The sequence below is a fragment of the Fistularia commersonii genome, chromosome 3 (assembly GCF_037954325.1).
Source record: "Fistularia commersonii isolate RoL2024-O1a breed Wild chromosome 3, RoL_Fcom_v1.0, whole genome shotgun sequence".
NCBI classification, from domain to species: domain Eukaryota; kingdom Metazoa; phylum Chordata; class Actinopteri; order Syngnathiformes; family Fistulariidae; genus Fistularia; species Fistularia commersonii.
Window position 1 is genome coordinate 22,898,363 of NC_141286.1, and position 23,074 is coordinate 22,921,436.

Genomic DNA, 23,074 nt, shown 5'->3' on the forward strand with positions numbered 1-23,074 from the left:
GATATTTGTAAAAGCCTTAATGTATCTCGCGATCTTATCGCAACATACGAGGACGTAGCTCGTGAGGTCCGAAGACCAGAAGTAATAAAAATGATGATTGATAATCAACGAAAAGCTAAGGTTCACGATTCGTCCGACACATGGACCTTAAACTCCGACAACATGTCCTATATTTCTTCAACGCCAGAGCAGAAACGTTTTATTGCTCGTGTTTGAAATTATTCTCCGGGACCGGGAAAAGGAAAAGTTTTTTGCAGAGCAAGGCTGTTTATTTGTCAAAATGCTACGTATCCTGGGATACCCAGCCGGCGGGTGGCGGTTGGGGTCTTAAGGAGCACAAAATGCTATTAGATATAAGTTCAGAAGGATTAAATGGAGGAAACGGCTCAAAATATAAGCCGCGTTTGCAGGCCGGGCTTAAATTCGTCAGAGCCTTAGAGGTTAGCTGACACCGGCTAACACGGGGATTCGCGTGAAACGTCCGTCACAGGGCTGTCGGCCGAGTATCGCAAACTGTCCGGAGCGGCGGTTCTGGTTTTGCAGTCGATCTGACCGTAATGCAACCGTAACAAAACGAAAATAGCTTTTGCAGAGTGACTCCGTGCACGCGGAGTCATGATTATTCACTAGTTCACTATCCGTAACGCTTATCCTGGACTCACAAGGCAACTGGAGGTGGCTGTCATTGGCGGGAAATGCATTCACTCTCTCATCCGCAGGTTATAAAGCAGAAAAAACCATTCGCACGTCATTTCGAGAAATATTCACCTTCTCATCCGCACGGCGTTTAGATATACAAAACCATTCACGCTCCAATTCCCACGCTGTAAAGTGACACGCAACCATTAACCCGCTAATTCCCGTCGTATAACGACACGCCATCATTCGCTCCGTCATCCGCACGCCGCACGCAGACAAACAACAGGTCGTACGACCTTCCCGGGATCAATAAGCGAGATGCGTGTTGCTGTTCGGCCGGAGTGGGTATTTTTCAAACCGGGGAGGGAAGAGAGAGTGTCTTTAACGAGTAGAAATAGATCTCAGATAAGGATGTCACGGCGGCGACAGAGATAATGGTGCAATAATGGCCGCATTCCCGACAAACGATGTGTGTCAAAAAGAGGCGTGCTCGATGGCCCGGCCTCGACCGCCAAGCGGACTCATAAGGAAACCCCCGCTCCTATTAACACACCATAAAACGTCGTTTGCGTGTAGCCATACTGCTGCGGCTGCACCACTCTCTCACACACACACACACTCACACACACACCTTCCTTTGCATCTGTCAGCGTCACTAGTTTTCCCCTCAAGTCTCGCTCCACGCCACCCTCTCCGACGGGTTTCGCGGTGCGGACGTAGGTCGCGGTTGCCGTGGTTACAAGCGGCGAACACAGCATCCGACCCCTCGTGCGAAGAAATTCGATTTTATTTCACGTCATTGAATCACACTTGGACCGATGGGTAATCTCTACCGCCAGCTGAGCAAGCAACAGGTCCGGAGACGCTCTGTCCGTCATCGTGAAATGCCACGCACGCACGCACACGCACACGCACGTACAAACAGGCGCTCTAATGTTTCTAGATGAAGGCACATAAACCCGTGGAAGGTCACAGTAAGGCAGATTCACAGCACTAAGGAGAAATCGTAGAAATCAGCAAAGGAACATTCGGGACGGTGACGCTCGGCCGCGCCATCTCTGCCTCTTCCTGCCTCCCGGCGGCGAAAGGAAGGGAGTCGCCGGGGATGAGGAAGCGGGAAGAGGAGGAGGACGGTCACGTACGAGGCCCTATACTCCACATGACCTTTTTCCTCTGCAGTCATGTAGAGTGTCTCCTCTCGATGTCTAGCAGCAGTGAGAGAAAGAGAGAGAGCGAGAGAGAGAGAGAGGCTGTCCCGGTTTGTTTTCCTCTGACTTTACGACAACGGACGAAAACGCTTTGTCGATCCCTGGTCATCCTCCGGACAGCGACGTCGGAATCTGTGCTCATCCTCTTCTTTCCGCGCAAACCGAGTTTTGGCATCGCTGTCGAAGAAGCGGGGATTCTGTTTCGGGGGTCCCTTCGCAGCGAGGCTTCAAAACAAAATGAAAACAAAGAAAAAATTGATAAATAAACAAAGGAGACGCCGATGAAGCGCCAGTTGGGACGTGATACCCTGTAGCCAATCGTGCGTCCTTTTGTGCGGATGTGCAAACCCAACCGTTTCCCAATCTGTGTTTAGGAATCTTGTCCCTGAGTCTTCTGTCCCTCCGGCGTCCGCCTCGATCTCCAAAATCTGAAGATGCTCATCTTGTCAGGATGATTTTAATTTTTTTTTTAAAGGGATCTTCGGCCATTTCCCTTCGGCGGAGGACACGACCCCGGAATCCACGCCGCGTCGCGAACTGATCCGTTCACGGCTTCGGCCTCCGAGTCCTTCCGTCTTTCGCAGACAGACGTGTCGGTGTCAGGATGGGCGCTGTGGCGTACGAGTACTTGCGTGTGTTTGTGTGTGTGTGTGTGTGTGTGTGTGCATCCACGGAGGCGAGGACATCCGTGGATGTCTGCGTCCCTGGGTTAAGTGAGGGCGTACTCGAACGTCCCTTTCTCCAGCCCTTCGATGCCGTCGGCCCAGTTGGAGGACGGCATGCTGCTGTAGGGGTCCAGCAGGATCCGGAAACACCTCACTATCAGCAGTCCGAGGAACACCAGCAGCATCCCCACGAAGGCGAACGCCGTCTTCTGCTCCAGAGTCAGGGAGTGCGCCATCATGTCGTTTCCGCTCATGGCAGCAAGGGAGTGGTTGTAGTGGACGCTACACATGGTAACCCAACATCGAGGCGCCTCATCTCTCCTCGGATGGGGTCAGGCGTTTGTCAGCCCGCATGTTGCCTAGACAGAGATGACAAGATGCTTTCAGATCAGGACTGTCTCGTCTCCCGAGCGGAGGGATCGATCCCATCACGTTGAAATGCATTGGCTGCACTGGCAGGAGGGGTGGAGGGTAGGGGTGGAGGGACGTGGGTGCAGATATGGTGGGCGGAAACAGAGAGTCAGGATCCCGGCGTGTCGCAGTGCATCGACAAACGCGAGTCAAAGGAGGAGAAAAAAAAAAAAAAGAAAAGGTTGTCTACCTGTTGCTGCGGGTGGACGCCTGCAACACAGCTGGGCTCCGGCGGATGGGAACTGAACATGCCAACAAAAAAAAAAAGAAAAAAAAAAAAGCCGGTGTGGCTGCACGGACGCGTGCACGCCTCCCATTGACAAGTGTGGATGTGCAAAAAAAAAAAAAAAAAAAAGGCGACTCACCGTCACCACCGCGACATCCTCACAGACCTGTTGCTGCCTCCCCCCCTCTCCCGGCGGGGACCCCCCCCCCCTCCCCGGGTGTGTGTTGTCCGTGATCCTCGCCTCGCCTCTGGTCAAAACAAAGCGCAAGAGACAAGGGTGATGCGTCCCCTCCCGGAGATGCTGCTCCTCTCCTCCGTCCTCCTCCTCCTCCTTCTCATTATCATTCTGTTTCTCTATCTCTCCCTCCAGGAGCACGCTTGCTTGCTTGCTTGCTTGCTTGCTGCTGCAGCCGCCGCTGTTGCTGGTGATGCTGATGATGCTGATGCTGCTGTTGCATGGCAACCACTTGTTAGTTTCACTCAGCCTCACTCATTCACAACATTCGGCGGCGCAGGGGATGGACGCGGCGGCGTAAACGACCGGCGGGACGGGACGATGCGAAAGACGGGAGGAAGAACCAGGGGCGGCAGAGACAAAGATGGTGAGGTTCTTTTCGCGGAGCGAGGAGGACGGATAAAAATCGGGGATGGGTCCATCCAAAGTCAGACCGTCGGATGGTTTGGCTGTGCACGGAGGAGGGATGGTGGATGTAACAGTAGAAGGATGCCGAACTGCCAGGCAGGAGGTCTGGAGGACGACCACAGAGGAGGGAGGGAGACATAAAGGTTGGTTGGTTTGAGAAAAGAAGATGCAGAAAATGGGGTTAGACCAGGGGTCGGCAACCTGCCGCTTCCGAGCTGCATGTGGCTCTCTGATGCAGCTCCCTGTGGCTTTTTAAAATAATCAACATGTATTTAATTAAAACGTATTTGATTTTAGTTCGTTCATTTTTTAAATGTCATTTGAAATGTGATAATGGGGATTTTGAAACATCTGAATAAAATCGGTTAAAATATTTTTGTCGCTCTCCCTGCACACGCCAGTAAAAGATGACGGCACACACAGAGAGGATGGTATTTTTGGTTTGCTGCTGTTGAGTAATTCAAGTTCGGCTTTTTTTTCCCATAAATACAAGAAGGACTCAAATAGACATTGAGTATTTCCCTTACAAGTAAAAAAAAATGCAACAAAAAATGTTTTGTTGCATACAGTATGCAATGTGTGCATGTAATGTCATCTTGTTTTCTCTGCAGATCATTGATTTTAAAAAATGCAACACATATTTTGCTTATACATAGCATGAAGGGGAAAAAAAAATAACATTATATGCTGTGTTCATTCATTTTTAATTTCAAAAATTCATCAACCCCTGGGTGGAGATCCATCGGCGCCTTTTCTAATTTAAAATTTGTCCCCTTTTTACCCTTGTGGTCAGAAAGCAGTGCTGCACAGGAGAACAAGAGGACAGGTCAGCGTGGAAGTGTCCGGCCATCTGCCATGTTTTTACGCAGAGAGAAATTTACATTTATTTATCATCACGGAGCAATGACCGGATTGTAAGGATAAAGCATGGTAGGGAGAGACGCCATTATTGTGACATTTTGTGCATCAATTCATGGCTTACAAGCTGAATAGGCAGCGTCAGTTTCAGCGTCAGAGATGAATTACTTTATTTGTTCATTCACTTTCTATACCGCTTGTCCTGCTCTCAGGGTTGCAGCCTGTCCCAACCTCCACTGAGTGAGAGGTGGGGCTTCACCTTGGACTATAAGCTGCTACTTTTTCACACTCTTTGAACACTGTGTGCACTTGTGCTGCTTCCACAATTCTACAATCTCTCTATCCTTCCCCATTCACGTCATGTCCCAACTCTGCTGTCTCACTTATCTTGTGTTTGTCCCAGCCTGCACACATCCTGCCTATTTTTGTTTATTTATTTTATTCATTGCTATTTATTTTTGTCACTCTATTTATGTTGTTGTTTAGTTCTAGTTGTGTATTTTTCACCCTCACTGATGTTGCCCATTATCATCCTTGATGTTGCTGTCTGTTTATTTTTTTTCATATCTCGCTATCTTCTGTTTTCTGCCTTTCTATTTCTATTTATACTCATATTTATATTAATGTTTATTTCCTTTTTTTTTTTGCATTGTAACTGTTGCGCTGCTGTGACAAAGGAATTTCCGCTTTGGGGATCAATCTTATCTTATCTTAAACAATGATGTGGCTAATTTATGGAATTTTTTAGGCTATCGAGCTCCATGCCGACAAAACATTTAGCCCTGTCACATCGGAAAATGAAGTTACAGTGAAATTCTGAGGCGGTTCAACTCCAACACTGTAGAAGACGACTGTAGTGGTTTTAGTGTGCAGGAGAAAGACGAAGATAGCGATCAGCTACCCGGTGCGGCTTATATTCAGGTGCGCTCAATAGTCCGGAAATTACGGTACGTGTGATGTCAGTCTGCACTTTCTTAAGTTGCACATCCCGCAAATACAACTGTTTTCGTTTCAATTTGCACTTTTTCTTTCAACATGAACACCCTTTTAATAATATTTACATTTCTTTCCAGTTATATGCTTATTTATTTATTGTTTTGTTTCTGTCCACCTGTCTGGCTTCACAGTGGCTGGCAAAATAAGAATGTCATTATGCAGGGAAACATGTTTCCAGACTACACACTTTGAATCTTAATCATCTTAAAATGTTGAATATAGAGACATTCGACCATTCAGTCATTTATTCACACCTCATATATAATTTTTCAGTCCCTCATTTGTGCGTTTGTAAAAAACTTCAAATTAAAATTAATTCTACGAATGGGTTGAAGGGGATTGTTATGCGTTTCATTTTGCATGAGATGCCTTGAACATCGGTTTGAAAGACAGAGTAGTTTGGAGATTTGAGGCGCGGAGCATTTTGGTGAGCGATATGTTGTGGTATTTCCATATACTGGGTGAGATGCAAGCAGGTGCCAGCAAATAAACTTATATTCAAATGTCGGGTCAGTGATGTTTGATTACTACATAAGCAAAAATATTAGGAGGAAAATAAACAGAAAGATCCTAGGCCCCTGAAAATAATACAGTATAACGTGAGAAAAAAATATCAAATACAGAAAGGAAACAGTAATTAAAAACAAGAAAAACATAATCTCTAGAAAAAGCCTTTTCAATCAGCTTTAGAAAACGGCGCCTTCAGTCAGAGAGGTAGGAGGAGGATTCGTACAAGGCGGGGTCGTCTTGGGGCGCATATTGTGTTATCTGCGACCGATTATCGGCGATGAGGCCTTTACTGATGTGAATTGCAGTATTATCAAATGATTGCTATGAAGGACTGTGTCCTGCACTGCAGCCAAAGTCTATTTGGACAGTTTGACGGGAGTTTAAAGACCATCATTTGATTCTTATCACCGATTTTGCAAAAACCTGGAACAAGCTTTTGTGTCCTCCCGCTCCAGTGTCACACTGCTCCGCCACCTTCAAACCGAGGAGACAATCTACCCCTGTTGCATAAAGCAAATTGGGAGATTATCCATTGTTCATTGGACACAACAAGATATTAGCGTTATCTCCATGCAGAGGAGAGGTCAGTGCCAACTGAACTGTGATTTAGTGACTTTATGAACTCTTCATGATACTGTAATGCAAGTTTACCATGTGGTGATGGAGCCTGGGATGGCATGCAGAGGCCGATAGGAGGACTGCATCATTCTCCTCATCAGTGAGCAGCCGGAGCTAATCCCCCTGCGACTCGGAGGGAAATTGAATGTATGTGAGCCATTATTAAGTTTAATTCCCTTGGGGAAAAAAGGAGGATCTAACAAATTTCCATAATAATGTTGTACTGCAGTTAAAGGAATGCAAGATTTTATTAATGTTTTTTTTTTTTTTTTTTTTGCTCTCACACCAATAATAACATATTGGGGGAGGAGGGGATTCCAGGAAATCACCAGTAATTGCCCTCTTTGCATACTTTACCAGTAGTTGTCGACAGTTGTGGTCCAGTTCTACAGATACGTTTTTACGTAAGCCATAAATCGAGTCTTTTTGACCTCGTGGAAAGAATAAGGCTTGAACAGTGTGTGAGGGGTTAAAATTCCCGTTATCAAAGGTCAACCACACATGCACACACACACCGGTGACTGTTAGAGTCATTGGATAGCAACTCCTGTTGCTTTTCATTCCTTCTACGGTGGAGCTTTATGGTGTTTGGCTTCCGGAGTGTCCTGTCCTTCAATTTCTGTACTACAAAGCTCATTTGGTGTCTCCGCTGCACGCCGCACTTTCTGAACCCCATGCTCCTCCTTTTTCCAACATCACAAACAAGGCGAGGAGGCCGTCTCTTCTTTGTGACCTCATGCGTTCTTTTGATGCACCACGTGTGCACACCCATCTCATTGACACGCTATACTGCTTCCCCTTAAGCACCCCCTTTTTTTCCCCCCACTTTTTTTTATGCCGGATCCAAAAAATACACGGATATGGACGCCCCAACATGGACAGATGATGTTTACTGGTTTTACAGTAAGATGGTTTGATGTTGGAAAGGCTTTTATAAGCGGTTTTAGGGGATCTGAGCAGCTGAGCATGTTCTTTCTTTATAATATACATGTACATCGATGGCTGGAATGCAATACCACCTATCTGGAAAAAAAAAGCACTTTTTTCAGGAAATGAAAACAATGTTTCATTTGATTATAATATGTTCTTTGTTAAAGATAATCAAGAATATTCTATTGTTCATAGACTATATTTCTATGTTATGATTATAAATACATAGCGTGTATTCTTACCACTGACAATGCAAATAAGTGTTTTTTTTCCTAATTTTTTCTGCTTCATTGTGCACATAGGAGTTTTGTCATGTGATATTTATGTCAAAAGATAGGGCGAGATTATCTTGCAGAAAGACTGAAAATGTGGAGCCATCCCATTTCTCACCATTCAATGCAAAAACCCCAAATCAAAAAAAATTAAAAATTTATAGATAGGTTTTGCATTTCAGCCATCATTATATATATATATATATATATAAAGAGAGAGAGAGAGAGAGAGAGAGAGAGAGAGAGAGAGAGAGAGAGAGAGAGAGAGAGAGAGAGAGGGGGAGGAAGACTCTATATCCCCATGCAATTTGTTTCATGTTTATTTTCATGAAACCAAAATGTCTCAATTCATAGTTTATATTTTTAGTTTCCACGATTATTTTAAAACGGTAACATGTGTGAAGGTTTACTTATTTCCTGTCAACAGCCAGCAAGTGAAGTACATTAACTTAATGTTTTGCTGATCCCCAAGCATCTTTCCATTCTATCTAATTCTATTCTATTCAGTTGCCTGGCAACAGCTTCCCAACTCTCGCGTGATCGGAACAAATCACCACTGTGCTCCCCGCACATTTCCTAACTGCGTCAGGGGCGTTCTTGTGTCGTGCAGGGCAAACAAACCTCAACATGGCAGATGTTGTCACTCTTGAAGAGGAGATAAAGCAAGAGGACTGTGCCGAATCTAACAAATCCGACCCCGACGAAACATCCGAGGAAACACCAAATGGCGTGAAAACGTGAGTGGAAATACTGCATTGTCCTACCCGCCTTTCCCTGCCCTAGCCGCTAGCAGGCTAAGCTAAAATGGAGTCCCGCTAACGGTAGCGCTAGCTATTGTTAGCCAAAATGTACCGCGAACCTCGTCGGCTTTTCATGAAACTCCGGCGGTTTGGAGGGTTCGGGGGGATTGTTTGTCGTGATGTTGACATAGCGGTGTTTTAGGTGTAATTCAACGTGCTGGACGGTACCCTGTGGGGGTAATTGAAATGTTAGTCATGGCGAAGTCAGTCCACATTCATCGGCAACATTAGCTAATTTCCTCCGAGCCAGGTTACATTGAAAGCATCACCTTAACCAGACTCTTCACATATACCTGCATATTCACCAGGTATTCGAATTTCATTTTCACCCCACGCTTTTCTGGAAGCAGAACAACGTTGTCGGGTCGTTTTAAGTTTCTTTTGATACAGCGAAGGTAACGTTCCTCGCCGGTCAGGTGTCTGAAACGGACACCGCCGCCGCTGCTGCGCAACGGGAAGCCTACGGATCCGAGGCCGCAGAGGGATGCCCGTCCGGCCGTTTATTTACCGCCGGAGTCGCAGAGAGGGATTGTGTGTGACTTATTCAGTGACTTAAAATGAAACTAAGACTTCCCCTTAAGGAAAAATAAAAACAACGCTCGGTTTTACAGTTGTGTCTCATTTAAACGGCGCTTGTATAGCTGCTGCACTTGGCTCCTCACTTTTGTGTGACATTTGGGCTTTAAAAAAAACTTCAAGTCAGTAAGGCAACTGACAAAAAAAATTTTTTTCCAAGAAAACGATTCTTCTTTACAGCCACAGCCTAAAGCTGTTTTTCCCTCACTACTTTGAGGATGAATGAATCACCAGCTGAACCAGGCCAATGTACAACTTTGACACATTTACTCATCACAGATAGCTTGCATGTCAATACTGAAACACCTCTGATTTACATAGATTCATTTTCTGATGGTACCCTTAGCAATGTGAACGCCCTCTGTAACCTAAATTGGCTGATAAGCCAATCATCACCCTGGGCCAGCTGGTCAGCACAGTCCCTAAAGACAAGCTCCATCTGACCTCTTCTATCAGCAAGTTCTTCTTGTAGTGCCAAAGGTGCCCCTGTTGTGCCTTCAGGAGCAACTTTACCCAGTCATTTAGAGGGCACACATATAATAGTGTGCACCATGTTAATTTTTGAACTTTTGATGTTGTTTGTTCTCCATTAACCTGAAACTGTTTTTTTTTTCTCAGTGAGAATGAGAGTCCATTTCACTTTGTGTACTTTTTGGACTCTGTGTGCCTCATTGATCCGTGTCGATGTGGTCATGTGACATTAATGGGGAAAACTCATCAGTTTAGTTTTCCGGTTGTGGCAATGTCTGTAAGGCTTGTACGTAGGGAGAGTAGGTTGTGGTTGTTTTGCTTGGTTGAACACATAAGTTCTCAAATGTGTGAAGATTTGTTGTTTTAAAAAAAAAAGGATCTGGAAAATTTTAGGGTGACAAATATTTGTGCAGAAATGCGACATTCAGTCTTTTATAGTTTGGCACTGTTTAATGACTATACACTCAATATGTGCCCAGAACAAAGCTTAATAATATTGGTGGACATGCTCAAGTTTTGATATGGATATGCTTGTGACTGTGTCTGCTTACTCTGTCCATCTGACTTTTAATTTAAACTTCATCTACTTTTTCCCTCTTGCTCTTGTAGGGAAGCTGAGGACGCCAAATCTGTCAAAGATAAGCAAGATGGTAAAGACAAATCATCTGGAAGTCGAAGAGGAAACCGCTACCACCCTTACAAAGACAAACACGGCGGAGAAAAGAAAGGCGCCCACAGAAATCGTGTTTTCATCAGTAACATCCCTTATGATATGAAGTGGCAGGCAATTAAAGATCTAATGCGGGAAAAAGGTAAAATCTGCATTAGCTGGGTCTCCCCCCTCCCACACTTCTTTCAGTCTCCTCAGCCCGAGTAGATGTTTTTCATCCTTGCTTTCCTTTTGTAACCAGATGGGTCATCCTGTTTCTAGCTGTAATCACCTAGTTCCTACCTTCCTCTGGATGTACCTTGTTCAGATAGTTGGGGAAGTAGCACAGTGTGATACCAGATTATTGGAGTGATAATCTTTTATTTTGGATGGACACTAATTTAGCTTGGGGTGATATGTTTTTGTGAGAAATGGAAGATTCAATTTTGTCCTTAGCTTTACGGCATTGTCAGCTTCAAAACGTAACCTCAACCCTGCAGTAGAATTGACTGTTGTATGATTTTGTCGCATCTGTTGCAAGGTGAACCTTGATGTTATGAATGAAACTATGATGTTCTATTTTCTGAATGATGGGGGTCCTCAGGGGCCTGAAAGGTGAGCGGAGAGTCACAAAACTCTACTGCGATGAATGGAATCTGTCGACCAACTGATCAATATTGAAGTCTTTTGAATTTCCCAGGTTTAATGTAGCTGCGTGTCTCTCTGGCCTTGGCCTTTGGGTGTCTCAGTCACTGCCCAGAAAGGCATGGTGTTATCTGGTGGGATGTTGGTTCTGGGCTGACTGTTGATCATTAATGGGACATCTCCATCTGTAGCGGCATTGCCAAGGCCGACGGCAACTTGACGACGTGGTGATTTAAATTCCTTTGTTCTTTTGGTATTTTTTCCTTTGTATGTCTCATGTAGTTGGTGAGGTTACATACGTGGAGCTCTTTAAGGATGCAGAAGGAAAGTCAAGGGTAAGTGAAGTGGCCAATTTGCTGCACGAGGTTTTAAATGCCCTCAGCAGGCTCTTATTAATCAAGTGCTCTTTTAGGTTCTGATCCTTTGGGTCTTACCATGCTACTGAACCGGAGACACTGTAGGTTGTTCTTAGAGCCTGATAGTTGGCTTATGATTTGATATTCACTGGAAAGGGAGATGTCCTGTTGATATATCTTTATTTTTTTGGAAAAGCAGCATAATGAACTCAATTAAGAGTACACTTTTGCTTTTGTTGTTGTCATATAAATTGGTGTAAAAGTTTGTTTGTTTGGCCATTTTCCAAAGGGAAACGTGGATGGTGTGATTTGTCTATTGATTGACCCTTACACCTCAAAATCTTTCTTCAAAGGAACAAAAGTCTTGCCGATCTCATAGTCTCTTATTGATTGTGCAAATGCATTCTATAGGTGTACAAGTGCACCACACTATTTTTACTGCTGTGGTAAAAATGGAAATAGCAAACATTGTGCTAAAAAGTTACAAGTGCCTTTTCTTTTTATTTCCTATTTTTATCTTAATGTGCGGTTAAACAAAAAAAAAACAACTTCAAACTGTTTCTGTTACTTTTCTTTGCACTAGATATGTTTCGAGTTGTTTGTTGCAATAAACCTTTAGTCAACACTGTTTGGGTTAATGATAAACAATGCTGATATTGGCCTTTTTTTAAAGTCTGTTTACACATGCTTCAACACAACCCTAAATTCTGCTGGCTCATGCCAGTGGACAGAATATGGCCAAAATATAGATTCTAAACACTAGAATTGATCACACATCACAAATAAGCATTCACATGTTTTCTCTTGATTTTTAACTGTATCTTGTCCACTCCCTTTGGTTGCATATGTGTTTCCTGAACCCCCATGATGTTTGCGTGTCAGGGTTGTGGGTGAGTGAAGGCCTTACATTCCTCAATGTAGGTTTCTCTCCTGTGACCTTGAAGAATGCGTTGTGTGATTGTCTCTCTGTCCCTCTGACTGCCAGTGTGGTGGAGTTCAAGGATGAAGAGTTTGTGAAGAAGGCACTAGAAACTATGAATAAGCATGACCTGAGTGGGAGACCTCTCAACATCAAGGAGGTGAGAAGAACAAACCGGCGAGCTGGAAAAACGATATGAGACGACTCTGTTTTTGGCACTATGAACGTCACACTCTCTACTTAATGTGCAGCCTAAGAGTGTCTGTTGCACAGCTCTGATGTGGAATGACTCCTAATGATTGTCTGAAGTTGACAATCTTCATAACCTCTGAATTATGAAGTAAACGAAATCCGTTACCACATCAGGACCCCGATGGGGAACACGCCCGGCGTGTGCTGCAGCGCATTGGAGGAGGACAGCAGGGAGGTCGCAGTCAGGACATGGGGCCCGGTGGAATGAACATCCCGCCCTCTATAGCCAACAACCCCAACATCCCACCTGACGTCATTCATGCACTGCAGGCCGGGCGACTTGGCAACACAGTGTTTGTGGCCAATGTAAGATCAGTGGTTTCTTAAAGTAAAGCTCGATCATATTAATGTTGATGCATTGTGACTTAATGAATGTTGTTTTTCCAGCTTGATTTCAAGGTGGGCTGGAAGAAGCTGAAGGAGGTGTTCTGCATGGCAGGTGTGGTGAAACGAGCTGATGTGAAGGAGGATAAAGATGGCAAGAGCCGCGGGATGGGAACGGTGACTTTCGAGCAGCCGCTGGAGGCTGTACAGGCCATATGTATCCTTTTTACCATGACACTAACCTAGGAAACACATAACAGAAACACTTGTCAAAGTCTCCAGTGACTGTCCTTGACTGGACTAGCCATGTTCAATGGGCAGATGCTCTTTGACAGACAGATGCATGTAAAAATGGTAAGTTAATTAAATACATCGGCATAATGTGAAACCTCATCGCTGTGAAAATGCAATCTCAACTTTGTTTTGTCTTTGCAGGATGAGAAATCCATTCCCCTCGATGATTTCCGTCAAGTAGATAAAGCACCCCAGTTACCAAGTGAGTGCCCTAATATCAAACTCGTGAACTGAATCTGTCAAGTCTTTATAAAAACCACGAGCCTCTGTTGACTCATGGAATATATCCTGAAATAAATGATGAAAGTTGCTTGCTCCCCCACCCTCTGACCCGGCAGGAGAGTTTATTCGTCTTGATAATACATTGTCAGTGCTTGACTTGCAGCATCTAATTTTTAGGCCACCAAAACACTATTTATCTATTCAATTTCTACTAGATAGCTGTAAACTAGACCTGTAAGCAAAATGTCCAGGGGTTTGTTGGTTCACTCCAGTTGAACCAGTCTTAATGTAGTTAAGCAGCAGAACAGAATCAGCCAACTGCCTCTTTTTGAGAATCCTCTTGATCGCAACCACATTTGAGTGTAAAGGCTCTCAACAGCAACTGCTGCTTTGATTACAATCTGTTGCGCAACGCCTCAGTTTTGAGCTGTTGCTGTGATACCGAGGGCTTCATCTATGTTGAAAGAGCTGTGAAGCAATAGTTAGGGGTGAATGCTTAAACACATCCATTTCTCTTCTTTATGATGTGTTCAGGGGGCCTTGGCGGAGTCGGCATGGGCCTCGGACCGGGAGGACAGCCCATAAATGCCAATCGTTTCACCAGCGGGGGAAGCATGAACTCCATGGGCCCCGGAGGTGAATTACCTCTTGGTTATTTTTAGTTATCGGGGGCAGGAAACGTTCCCACATGCCACTGCTATTAAATCTCACATTGTCTTGCGCCGGATCCTGTCGCTAGTGAAACTACTTTTCACCGGCACGCCGCATTATTCACCCAACGAACACCAGTTTGCAAGTTTCTGTGAATGCAGCGAGCTTCAGCTCAGCTCGTATCCGTCTGTGTTGCCCATTTTTTGACCCCACAGCTGTTGAAACAATAGATAAGAGAGCACACTCACATGTAAATGTCACACAATTTGGCAGTATCACAGGTGTGCTACATTTCCCCATTAGCATGTTTCTGTATGAGGGTTTCCTGTATCCTCATACCGACTCCTCCCAGGTTGTTTCTAATTACAAAGCCCTAAACATCTAGAAAAAGTTAAAGGAAGTGTTTACAAGGTTATTTCCTCGTGTGGCACATTGTCATTATTATTGTCTTTCTGTTGGCCCTGTAACCGGCTTTTAGGGTTTTAACTTAACATTCAAACAGAAGTAACATATACTGAACATTTACCGGTAAAATTATATATTTTGTATGATTCAAACGTATTCCCAAATCATGACCCGCCCTTTACATTTACAATGTGTATTTGCCTGCTATCACGTGGGCACTGACCGCCTCTCCTCCTGCAGGTATGGATTCTCCGGGTTTTGGTGGAATGAACAGACTCGGGGGAGGTAAGTCTTCTGTTCTTCCCTTGTTTGTGATTGTCGCTACGGTCGGAGAGCGCCATCTAAGCTCGATGCTGCTTCTGACAGGAATGAGTGGGGCTGGGGGCTTTGGGGGCATGGACAGCATGGCCAACATGGGTGGCTTTGGAGGGCGGGATGTGGCGCCTGTCGGCAGGATGGGAGGTAGGTGTGATTACCGCTCCTTGGCAGAGGGAGGGTCGAGTTGCACATGAACACATTGTATGTAGTAGTGCCCTCTCTGTGTTGATGGCAGTCTGAGTTGGCGTTGTTTTTTTCTTTGAGATATGTATCGGTCGAGAATGGGCGGAATGGACCGGGATTTCGGTGACATGCCAATTAATCGTGGCTTCGGCGATTCATTTGGAGGTATGGGTAAGTCCCTTTCTATGCATACGTAAACATGAAGCACAACACCGATTATTCCTCCGAGTGAATTCTGAAAACTTCCTTTTTACGTGGGCTCTTCTGCTTCTGAACTGTCTCTAATCTCGAAGGCGGTGACTTGTGGTCTACCACATGCATGCAACAATTTGCATTCTCCCCTGCAGGTGGCGGTTTTGGCGGAGGCATGGGCAGTGGTGGCATGGGGCACATGGGGACTGGATTAGGTACAGGAGATATTCCAATCATCCTTTATTCCAGAAGTATTATCAGTGCAATCCTCCCCTTGAAAAGGGACATATGAGTAGGTAGTTTTGTCCTGCACAAGGACTTGAGTTTCGTTCGTGGTTATTTGAAATGGCTGAAAGTGACGCAAGTATCGGACGAATATTGTTGGGCCCCTGAAAGCAGTTTTAAATTGTAACCTCCAGTTAAAGTCTTCATGATTTGAGGGATACATGCATAATTTATTCTTCATAACTCTGCTCATTTGAGCCCTCTTAAGACACAGATCACCGGTGTAATTTTAGCGGCGGGTCCCTACAGAATCCTCATCTCTGAGCTGGAAGCTTCCATTAACAGCCCAGCTAAATGAAATACATCCCCATAATATGATAAGCCCTTCTAAAAGTTTTTAAATTAGAATCCAGGAGCATGCCAGTCTTCAGACAAACTCTCCAAGGCTGAATTTGATGCCAGCTTCCGCGCACGTCTCTGCGGCACGTCTCTTCCCGCTCCTCTAAAGTAACCGTCAAAACTATGGCTGTCTCCAGATTAAATTAAGGCACCGTGTCCCAGAGTGAAGGCCAGCAGCGAGCGCTGTGAGCAGCAGCTGTGCTCTCTTCTCCACCTCCGTCGCCATGTTTGCTTTGCGTATCTTTGTCAGGTTATTAAAGAGGACCGGGTCTGATGACTAACACGTGGCCGTTAACGCCGATGGAAAATCAATGTGTTTAATGGGAGTTCTGTCCCCTTCAGTGGCACATCATTTGAGTCATTCAGTATTTCAAAGGTAGACAGAGGTCAGGTGTTTTTCAGTGTGACTCAGATCGCATTTTGGATCATTTACACCAGGGTGCTCTTAATCTCCACGACTTCTCTTTGCCAGTCCAGATTCTTCTCTGAAATTAACTTTCTTTGTCGTTCCATTGCAGGCGGCGGGATGGGCAACATGTCGATGGACCGCATGGGCTCCAACTTTGACCGCATGGGGATGTCGGGAATGGACATGAACCGCGGCTTCGGGGGATTCGGAGGCGGGGGCCCCGGCCACATGGGCGGCAGCATGTCGGACAGAAGCTCCGGGTCCAAAGCAGGCTGTCAGATCTTTGTGCGAAATGTGAGTAGAGTCCCCTGGTTGGATTCCGACTGGGCGTCTTTCCTTGCGGAGTCTCTCTGCGTTTCCTCAGCTTTCTTCTCACAGTCCAAAAACATGCGGTAGGTTCATGGGAGAATCAAAAGTTGCCTAGATGTGTGAACGAGCGGCCGGGGCGAACCCCACCTCTAACCCAGTGACTGTGGGGATAGGCTCCAGCCCACCCACCACCCTGAATGCAGGATAAGCCGTATAGATAATGAATAACTGATTGAATGACTCCTCCGTTGACCTCAGTGTCCTTCGGTGTTGAACATACTGATGCGACGCCAACGTGGCAGCTGTCAGTTCGTCGCTGAGGTTCATGTGTGACTCTTTCTGTTGGGTGACTGGCACCGTCTGTTTGTGTTCCAGCTTTCCTACGATCTCACCTGGCAGAAGTTAAAAGAAAAATTCAGTCACTGCGGTAGGTGGTTGTTTTATTTTTTTAACTTAAATAGGAATGAACCCCTGGCAAAGCCCACATACCCCTGTTGTGAAACACCCCAGTGCGTGTGTGGGGTTCAAAAGAGGCCTATTTTTAAGTGTAAAATATATTTACACCGTGAAAAGCTTGTATTTATTTATTCATCTCCCCCAATTTGATTCAGGCCAGGTAATGTTTGCGGAGATCAAGATGGAGAACGGAAAGTCAAAGGGCTGTGGAACGGTGAGGTTTGACTCCCCAGAGAGCGCCGAGAAAGCCTGTAGGATGATGAACGGAACCAAGATCAATGGCCGGGAAGTGGACGTCCGAATTGATCGCAATGCTTAGTTGTTTTTTGTTTTTTTTGTAGAAGTCATGCTAATGCTAATCCATTTCGATATCCAGCCCTCATGCCAATGATCTCTTGTTTTGTTTTAAAAACACAGTCACTTCTATCCATCTGTCCGACAGTTTCATATATTTTTTTTGTTGTTGTTTATACTTCATAGATTTGTTTTGTAAACCCTTTTTAAGTTGTCTGGCGGTTTATTGGAACAAATAAACTTTTTAATTCTTAAAAAAAAAAAAAAAAATCCCCAGCCGGTGTGAAATGGATGAGTCACAGTCTGAGCCGGTTCCCCGAACCCGAGGCGTCCATCCTTTCGGGGCGCTGCTGCCCCTCCAGACCGCCGGCCGCACCGGAGCGACATGGAGGAAGCAGCTGCAAGAACCGGTAAAACGTAAACCGCAGTTTCACCCCGACAAAGACGCCTCTCTCTCTCTCTCTCTCTCTCTGATTGTCGCTATTTATGGCTCTCGTGTTCCCTTGTGAGCAGAAAGGACTCGACCATAAAAGCTTATCAGAGAGGCTGGGATACTTTTGATGTCCCCATTTACAAACCACCGGTGAAGGAAGGACCAGGCCGGTTGACCTTTATTTCTCCACCGGGGCCGTGTGTGTGTGTGTGTGTGTGTGTGTGTGTGTGTGTTTGTTTATGTGTGTGTTCTGGCTGGTGACGAAGCGTTTTTCTATTCAAAGACACCTGACTGGAGGAGCCTCCATTCCCGGCTGTACGTCGGGGAGTTGAGATCTTTGGCACGACTGTATTTTTAGTGAAATTTGTCACATGACTAGAAGCCGTTGTCCACAGATGTGACCCCCTTTTTGTGAATGTAACATTCACTTGTGTGTGTCGAGAGCCGTTGAAATTCTCCGTGCACTCCGGCCCCCGCTCCAGGGAAAGTCGGGTCTCAGTCACTGCAGAGTTTTATGGGATTATTTCCGATAATCCCCAGCTCGTACAGGATAGACATGGTGGCAAAGAGGATGTAGCAGAAGAGGGACACGAGGCCCAACTTCCAGTCCAGCCTCCAGCCGTTCACGTGAACCGCCACGAACAGGAAGACAATGGATAGCAGCAGCGTGGAGGAGATGAAGACCAGTCCCGTGCTGTTGACCTCCACGGGGTTGTCGGTGTCCACGAACGCGGTCTTGATGAACCAAGGCAGGCCCAGACAGAGCATATCGAACACGTTGGAGCCTACGATGTTGGACATGGCCATGTCCGCTTTCCCTGTCGAGCACAGTCGGGAGCCTCAATCATCCAGGAAATGACAGAAACCTACATTTCCAAAATGAATACAACCACCAAAAAGGACTCTTCTGGGATTCAAAGTTCAAATACAAGAATGAAGCAGGAAGTTTCAAGTTATACAGGAAATACCACTCACCTTCCCTAGCCACCATCACGCTGGCGATGGTGTCCGGGATGCTGGTCCCAGCGGCGAGCAAAGTCAGCCCCATCACCGTGTCGGGGATGTTGAGCGTCTCACCTGCGACGACAACCCATGTCAGCGTCAGGCCTCGGCCGCTTTGCCCGCGGGGTTAATGAACGATTAGTGGCGCCGAGGGGGTTTTAGCGGCGCCGTCTTAAACTCCCGCGAGCGGGCCGCATTTTTCTGCACACTTATTTTTAGCCCCTTGGACGAATCCCGTACCACACTCCTGTGTCACGCAGAGTGATGTGATGTAGCTGTGTGTGGGACCCTCAGGGTGAAACTCCCATCACACACTGTATGGAATGTGTGTGAGTGTGTACCTGCCGGGTCCCGTGAATCCTCTTTCATAAGGCCGACCTCACCCTACCCTCACCCCCCCTGACAGTATGAGCCTTTTTTGACAACAACGGGATAATCATCTCATTATACTTCACTAGACCTACTCAAGTCACATGACGCTACTGCCCTTTCAGCCCGAACCCAGACGTAGAAGGAGGAGGCGGGGGGTCTTGGACCCGTGCCTGTGGGTAGTTCTGAGTATTCACCCAAGTTTCACATGACTGTTTCCTGAGGGGTTAAGTAAGCTGTAATCCCACTGTGGCTGGGTAAGCACATGGCCCACCGGACCTACGTTAAACCCCCCCCATCCTGTCCAGGACAATGGCATCCCAGGAATTAGCCAGCAGACAAACATGTGATTTTACCCCCGCCGCCTCCTCGATACGGCGATTCGCCGAAACGCGGCAGGTTCGCCGGCGAACGCGGCCTCTCACCTACGACCGTGACCATCCACACCAGGATGTACGTGAAGCCCGAGATCCAGACGGCCGACATGAAGAAGGTGACCATGAACCAGGGCTTCCAGAACCTCCTCCTGCAGTCCGGCGTGGTCAGGAAAAGAAGAAGAATAATGGGAAGGGACAAAACCCAGAGGATCCTCTTCAGGTCGTTCTCGGGCACGGCGAACACGCTCTTGTGGTCTGGGAGAATAAAACAGGATCAACGGCGGGGTAAAAGATGGCGGATACCCAGGAAGAAAAAAAAAAAAGGCGGTTTCGAACCGTCGGGGATCTCGTTGAGACCGTGCAGGCTGAGCGAGAGGTGCGAGTAGCCGGAGTCGTCCTGGAAGATCCCGCTGTCGGTCCTGGAACGGCTGGACACCCGCAGGCCCGCGTTGTCCTTCCAGCCCGTCAGAGGCTGCGTCTCGGTCTTCTGCGGCTCCCGGCCCAGGCAGGTGCAGCACGGGCTCAGCTTCCGCAGGACGAACTCGCTGATGCGGAGGTCGAAGCAGAGGACCACGATGTACACGCCGTAGACCAGCAGCAGGCAGGCGGCGTCGTACCTGGGAACCAAAACATCCGACACGTCAAGATCAGGGGAAAGAAAAAAAAGCCAGTGTTAGCAAGGTGAATTTAGCGCTCACCAGTACACTTTGTTGTCAGAAATGATAGCGATCACCGCGGCGACGCTGATGCCGTACGCCAGGCAGTCCCTGAACAGAGGCCAGCAGCTGAGGCGCCCGGCCTGGCGGGAGGGACGGGGGGGAAACACGAATCGTAAAACGCAAATATAAACACGGGCTCTTCTGCCGGACGGAAAGTTAGCGCGATGCTACTGCGGGCGGTCGAAACATACCATGGAAGCTAACAGCCCGCAGGCAGCACATATTCCCAGGAGGTTGTAGACGGCCGAGCCCACGATGGTGCTCACCCCGATGTCCCCCTTTGTCACGAACACACCTGAGAAACACACACACGTGTCTCAGCTCTCCTGTGAGGAAGTGGCTAGTCAGGTTTGTCGGTGGTTTGCCGTTACCCAGAAAGGCCGTGACCAGTTCGGGCGCCGAGCTCCCGGCCGCCATGAAGGTCGCGCCTGCCACGTCCTGAGAAAGTCCCAAACCTGCCGGATGGAAAAAAACAGAGAAGCCCATAACTACAGGTCGTCATGACAACACGAATACATACTCTGCTCAATAGTAATGAGAGTAAATCGTTTTTAAACGCAACACGAAAGATGTAACAGAAACATGAGTTTTCATTATAATAAAACGGGTGAATTTTCCTCAACCCCATAAAACCCATGAGAGTAAATAACTTTTAAGATTTTAGTTACATAAAGACAGAACAGAAACATGAGCGTCTTGTTTATTCTTATCATATTAAAAAGCTGGTGAGTTTTCTCTCTTTGTGATAGGCTGAGAAAACAAACACACACACACACACACACACACACAGACAGCCCCCTTCTACTCCCAGCTATATTTATCAATTGAAATGTACAGATATTTTAACTGGATGATATAAAAATATATATAAATCATGTTGTTAATTTGCTGCATGTTCTTGTTGCTGTGCAACAATACACACACACACACACACACAGCCCCCTGCAACTCCCACCAGCAATATTTATCAATTGAAATGGACAGATATGGGTGAAAAAATATAAGGTATGCCATTCATTTGCTGCGTGCTTTTGATGCTGTACAACACACACACACACACACACACACACACCAAGCCCCCTGAAACTCCCAGCCGCATTTATCAATTCAAATGAACAGATATTTAAACTGGGTGACATAAAAATATATACTTAGTGTGTCATTCATTTGCTGCTCTCTCTCTCTCTCTCACACACACACACACACACACACATGAAGATGCTCAAAGGTCACTCACGCTCGCTGATGACCTCCAGCGACGGCAGGAAGTAGTCATCGCAGACGATGGAGACGGCCAGCAGCATGTAGAAGATGAGGAGGAAGTAGATGACCAGGCCGCCGTCCCGCCGCTCCTGCACGGTGAAGAAACCCTCGGGGAACTCGGAGGACTGCGGAGCGATGCACTCCGTCTCGTTCTCTGCACACACGCCCACGCAAAAAAATCATCCACGGGTGTCAAATCGTGCAGACGCGGGCTTGCGGAGGGTGGAAATCGCGGTGACGAGCGGTTTAAGAGGGAAAAACAATGGGAGAGTTGTTTGCAACTCAAGAGGACACATTGACTGGGATTAGAGATGGGAAATTAGAAACACAAACAAACAAACACGCGTGGAAATTGGTCTTACCTAACGCCCGGCGCACCCTGGCCGGACCGGCCCCACGGGCGACCTCCGCCGTGAAACGCACCAGGTGGACGACGCAGTACAAGGCCGCGACCAGCAGCAGCAAGTAGGGCACGGAGTCCCCTCTCCTCCTCCTCCTCTTCCACCCCGGACCTGCGTGGACGTGGGCGTCCATTAAAGTGCAGACAGAGGGGGGGGTGAAGGGTTATTCCGTGGGAGTCATGGGCCGTGGCTGCAAAGAGGGAGAGAGACTTGTGCGGGAGAAAGAGGGAAGGGGGGGTGCTTTAAGGGTGATGGGGGCCGGAGGTGTGTGTGTGTGTGAGTGTATGTGTGTGTGTGTGGGGTATCACGAGTTGCGAGTCATTCCAGCCGACTTGAGCGCAAAACTTGCCCAGAGGCTCATCAGATGTTGATGCAGAAAAAAAAACAAAAATCAAAAAGAAAAAATATGAATCTCAGCTCTTCCGCTTTGCGGGTTTGTAATCCGATTAAAGTCAATCGGATTTGCGGGGAAAGTTCGATTCATCGATTAATGTTCGGTTGCTTTCGATCAATCAAACTCCTGCAAACTCCATCAGGGCCTGGAAATGAAAGGTGTGTGTGTGTGTGTTTTGGGGTCCAGGATATGCCCGGGCATGATCCCGCAAGAGAAGCAGGTGTGTCCACGGCGCGCACTCCGGCCATAGACCCCTCCATGGTTAGACAGAGAGAGAGAGTGTGTGTGTGTGTGTGTGTGTGTGTGTTTTCATTGATCCCCGGCTCGGTTTATTAGTAACACCGGAAATAATTCGTCCTCTCCACGGAAAGGATCACGCAGGAAGAGGAAACTTGCGGGAGTCGGCGCGAGATTGCGTGGACACCGAATCACGCATCGCGCGTGACGTCCGATCCTCGTCATCTTCTTGTCATCTTCACCATCTTCATCTTCATTTTCATCTTCATCTTCATCCCCGGTGATGTAAAGAAAGAAGCAAAAAGTGAGTAAATGGCGCCTCTGTGTGTTTCCCGGTCGGCCGCGCACTTCGGTGCGTTCGCTTTGCTCACCGGGACGTCCCGGTGGGCGGGCGGGGCGGGCGGGGAGCGAAACGGCTCCACACTGCCGAATCGCAATGCGCATGTCCGAAATATGTATTTGTTTTTCTTTTTCTTTTTCCACGTGTTTTGCTCTGTAGAATTTATCAGGTTTTTTTGGGTGTGCGTGTGTAATTTCATTCAACTCAGTGACTA

General features: G+C 46.8%; 3 protein-coding genes across 3 annotated transcripts; 1 reads left to right on the forward strand and 2 right to left on the reverse strand.

Annotated features, from left to right (window-relative positions):
• Positions 1–310: 310 nt before the first annotated feature.
• Positions 311–3,661, reverse strand: ctxn2 (cortexin 2). The gene has a single exon (XM_086144227.1). The coding sequence runs from the start codon at positions 2,800–2,802 to the stop codon at positions 2,557–2,559; it is 246 nt and encodes an 81-aa protein (XP_086000353.1). The 5' UTR covers positions 2,803–3,661; the 3' UTR covers positions 311–2,556.
• A 29-nt stretch (positions 3,662–3,690) lies between these two features.
• myef2 (myelin expression factor 2) lies at positions 3,691–17,595 on the forward strand. Its single transcript, XM_086144228.1, has 18 exons — positions 3,691–3,751; positions 8,587–8,713; positions 10,433–10,635; positions 11,400–11,452; positions 12,356–12,363; positions 12,459–12,552; positions 12,759–12,950; positions 13,032–13,185; positions 13,273–13,322; positions 13,404–13,464; positions 14,019–14,120; positions 14,781–14,825; positions 14,907–15,002; positions 15,123–15,212; positions 15,389–15,448; positions 16,376–16,560; positions 16,951–17,002; positions 17,187–17,595. Exons 1-18 carry the CDS (start codon positions 3,706–3,708, stop codon positions 17,348–17,350), a joined length of 1,782 nt encoding a protein of 593 aa, XP_086000354.1. The 5' UTR covers positions 3,691–3,705; the 3' UTR covers positions 17,351–17,595.
• Positions 17,596–17,698: 103 nt separating this feature from the next.
• On the reverse strand, positions 17,699–22,266 carry slc24a5 (solute carrier family 24 member 5). The gene is made up of 9 exons (XM_086144224.1): positions 21,851–22,266; positions 21,463–21,642; positions 20,597–20,680; positions 20,417–20,520; positions 20,205–20,305; positions 19,843–20,123; positions 19,555–19,761; positions 18,734–18,835; positions 17,699–18,576 (listed from the first exon to the last, which is right to left on the reverse strand). The coding sequence occupies exons 1-9, from the start codon at positions 22,020–22,022 to the stop codon at positions 18,254–18,256; spliced, it is 1,554 nt and encodes a 517-aa protein (XP_086000350.1). The 5' UTR covers positions 22,023–22,266; the 3' UTR covers positions 17,699–18,253.
• Positions 22,267–23,074: the final 808 nt, after the last annotated feature.

Excerpts from the sequence above, each read along its gene's own strand:
- myef2 (XM_086144228.1), top strand. The coding sequence starts at position 3,706 with ATGCGAAAGACGGGAGGAAGAACCAGGGGCGGCAGAGACAAAGATG. Across the intron at positions 12,951-13,031 it reads ACACAGTGTTTGTGGCCAAT|CTTGATTTCAAGGTGGGCTG; the intron begins GTAAGATCAGTG and ends TTGTTTTTCCAG. Across the intron at positions 13,465-14,018 it reads TAAAGCACCCCAGTTACCAA|GGGGCCTTGGCGGAGTCGGC; the intron begins GTGAGTGCCCTA and ends TGATGTGTTCAG.
- slc24a5 (XM_086144224.1), bottom strand. The coding sequence starts at position 22,022 with ATGGACGCCCACGTCCACGCAGGTCCGGGGTGGAAGAGGAGGAGGAGG. Across the intron at positions 21,643-21,850 it reads CAGGGTGCGCCGGGCGTTAG|AGAACGAGACGGAGTGCATC; the intron begins GTAAGACCAATT and ends GCGTGTGTGCAG. Across the intron at positions 20,521-20,596 it reads ACTGGTCACGGCCTTTCTGG|GTGTGTTCGTGACAAAGGGG; the intron begins GTAACGGCAAAC and ends TGTGTTTCTCAG.
- ctxn2 (XM_086144227.1), bottom strand. The coding sequence starts at position 2,802 with ATGTGTAGCGTCCACTACAACCACTCCCTTGCTGCCATGAGCGGAAAC.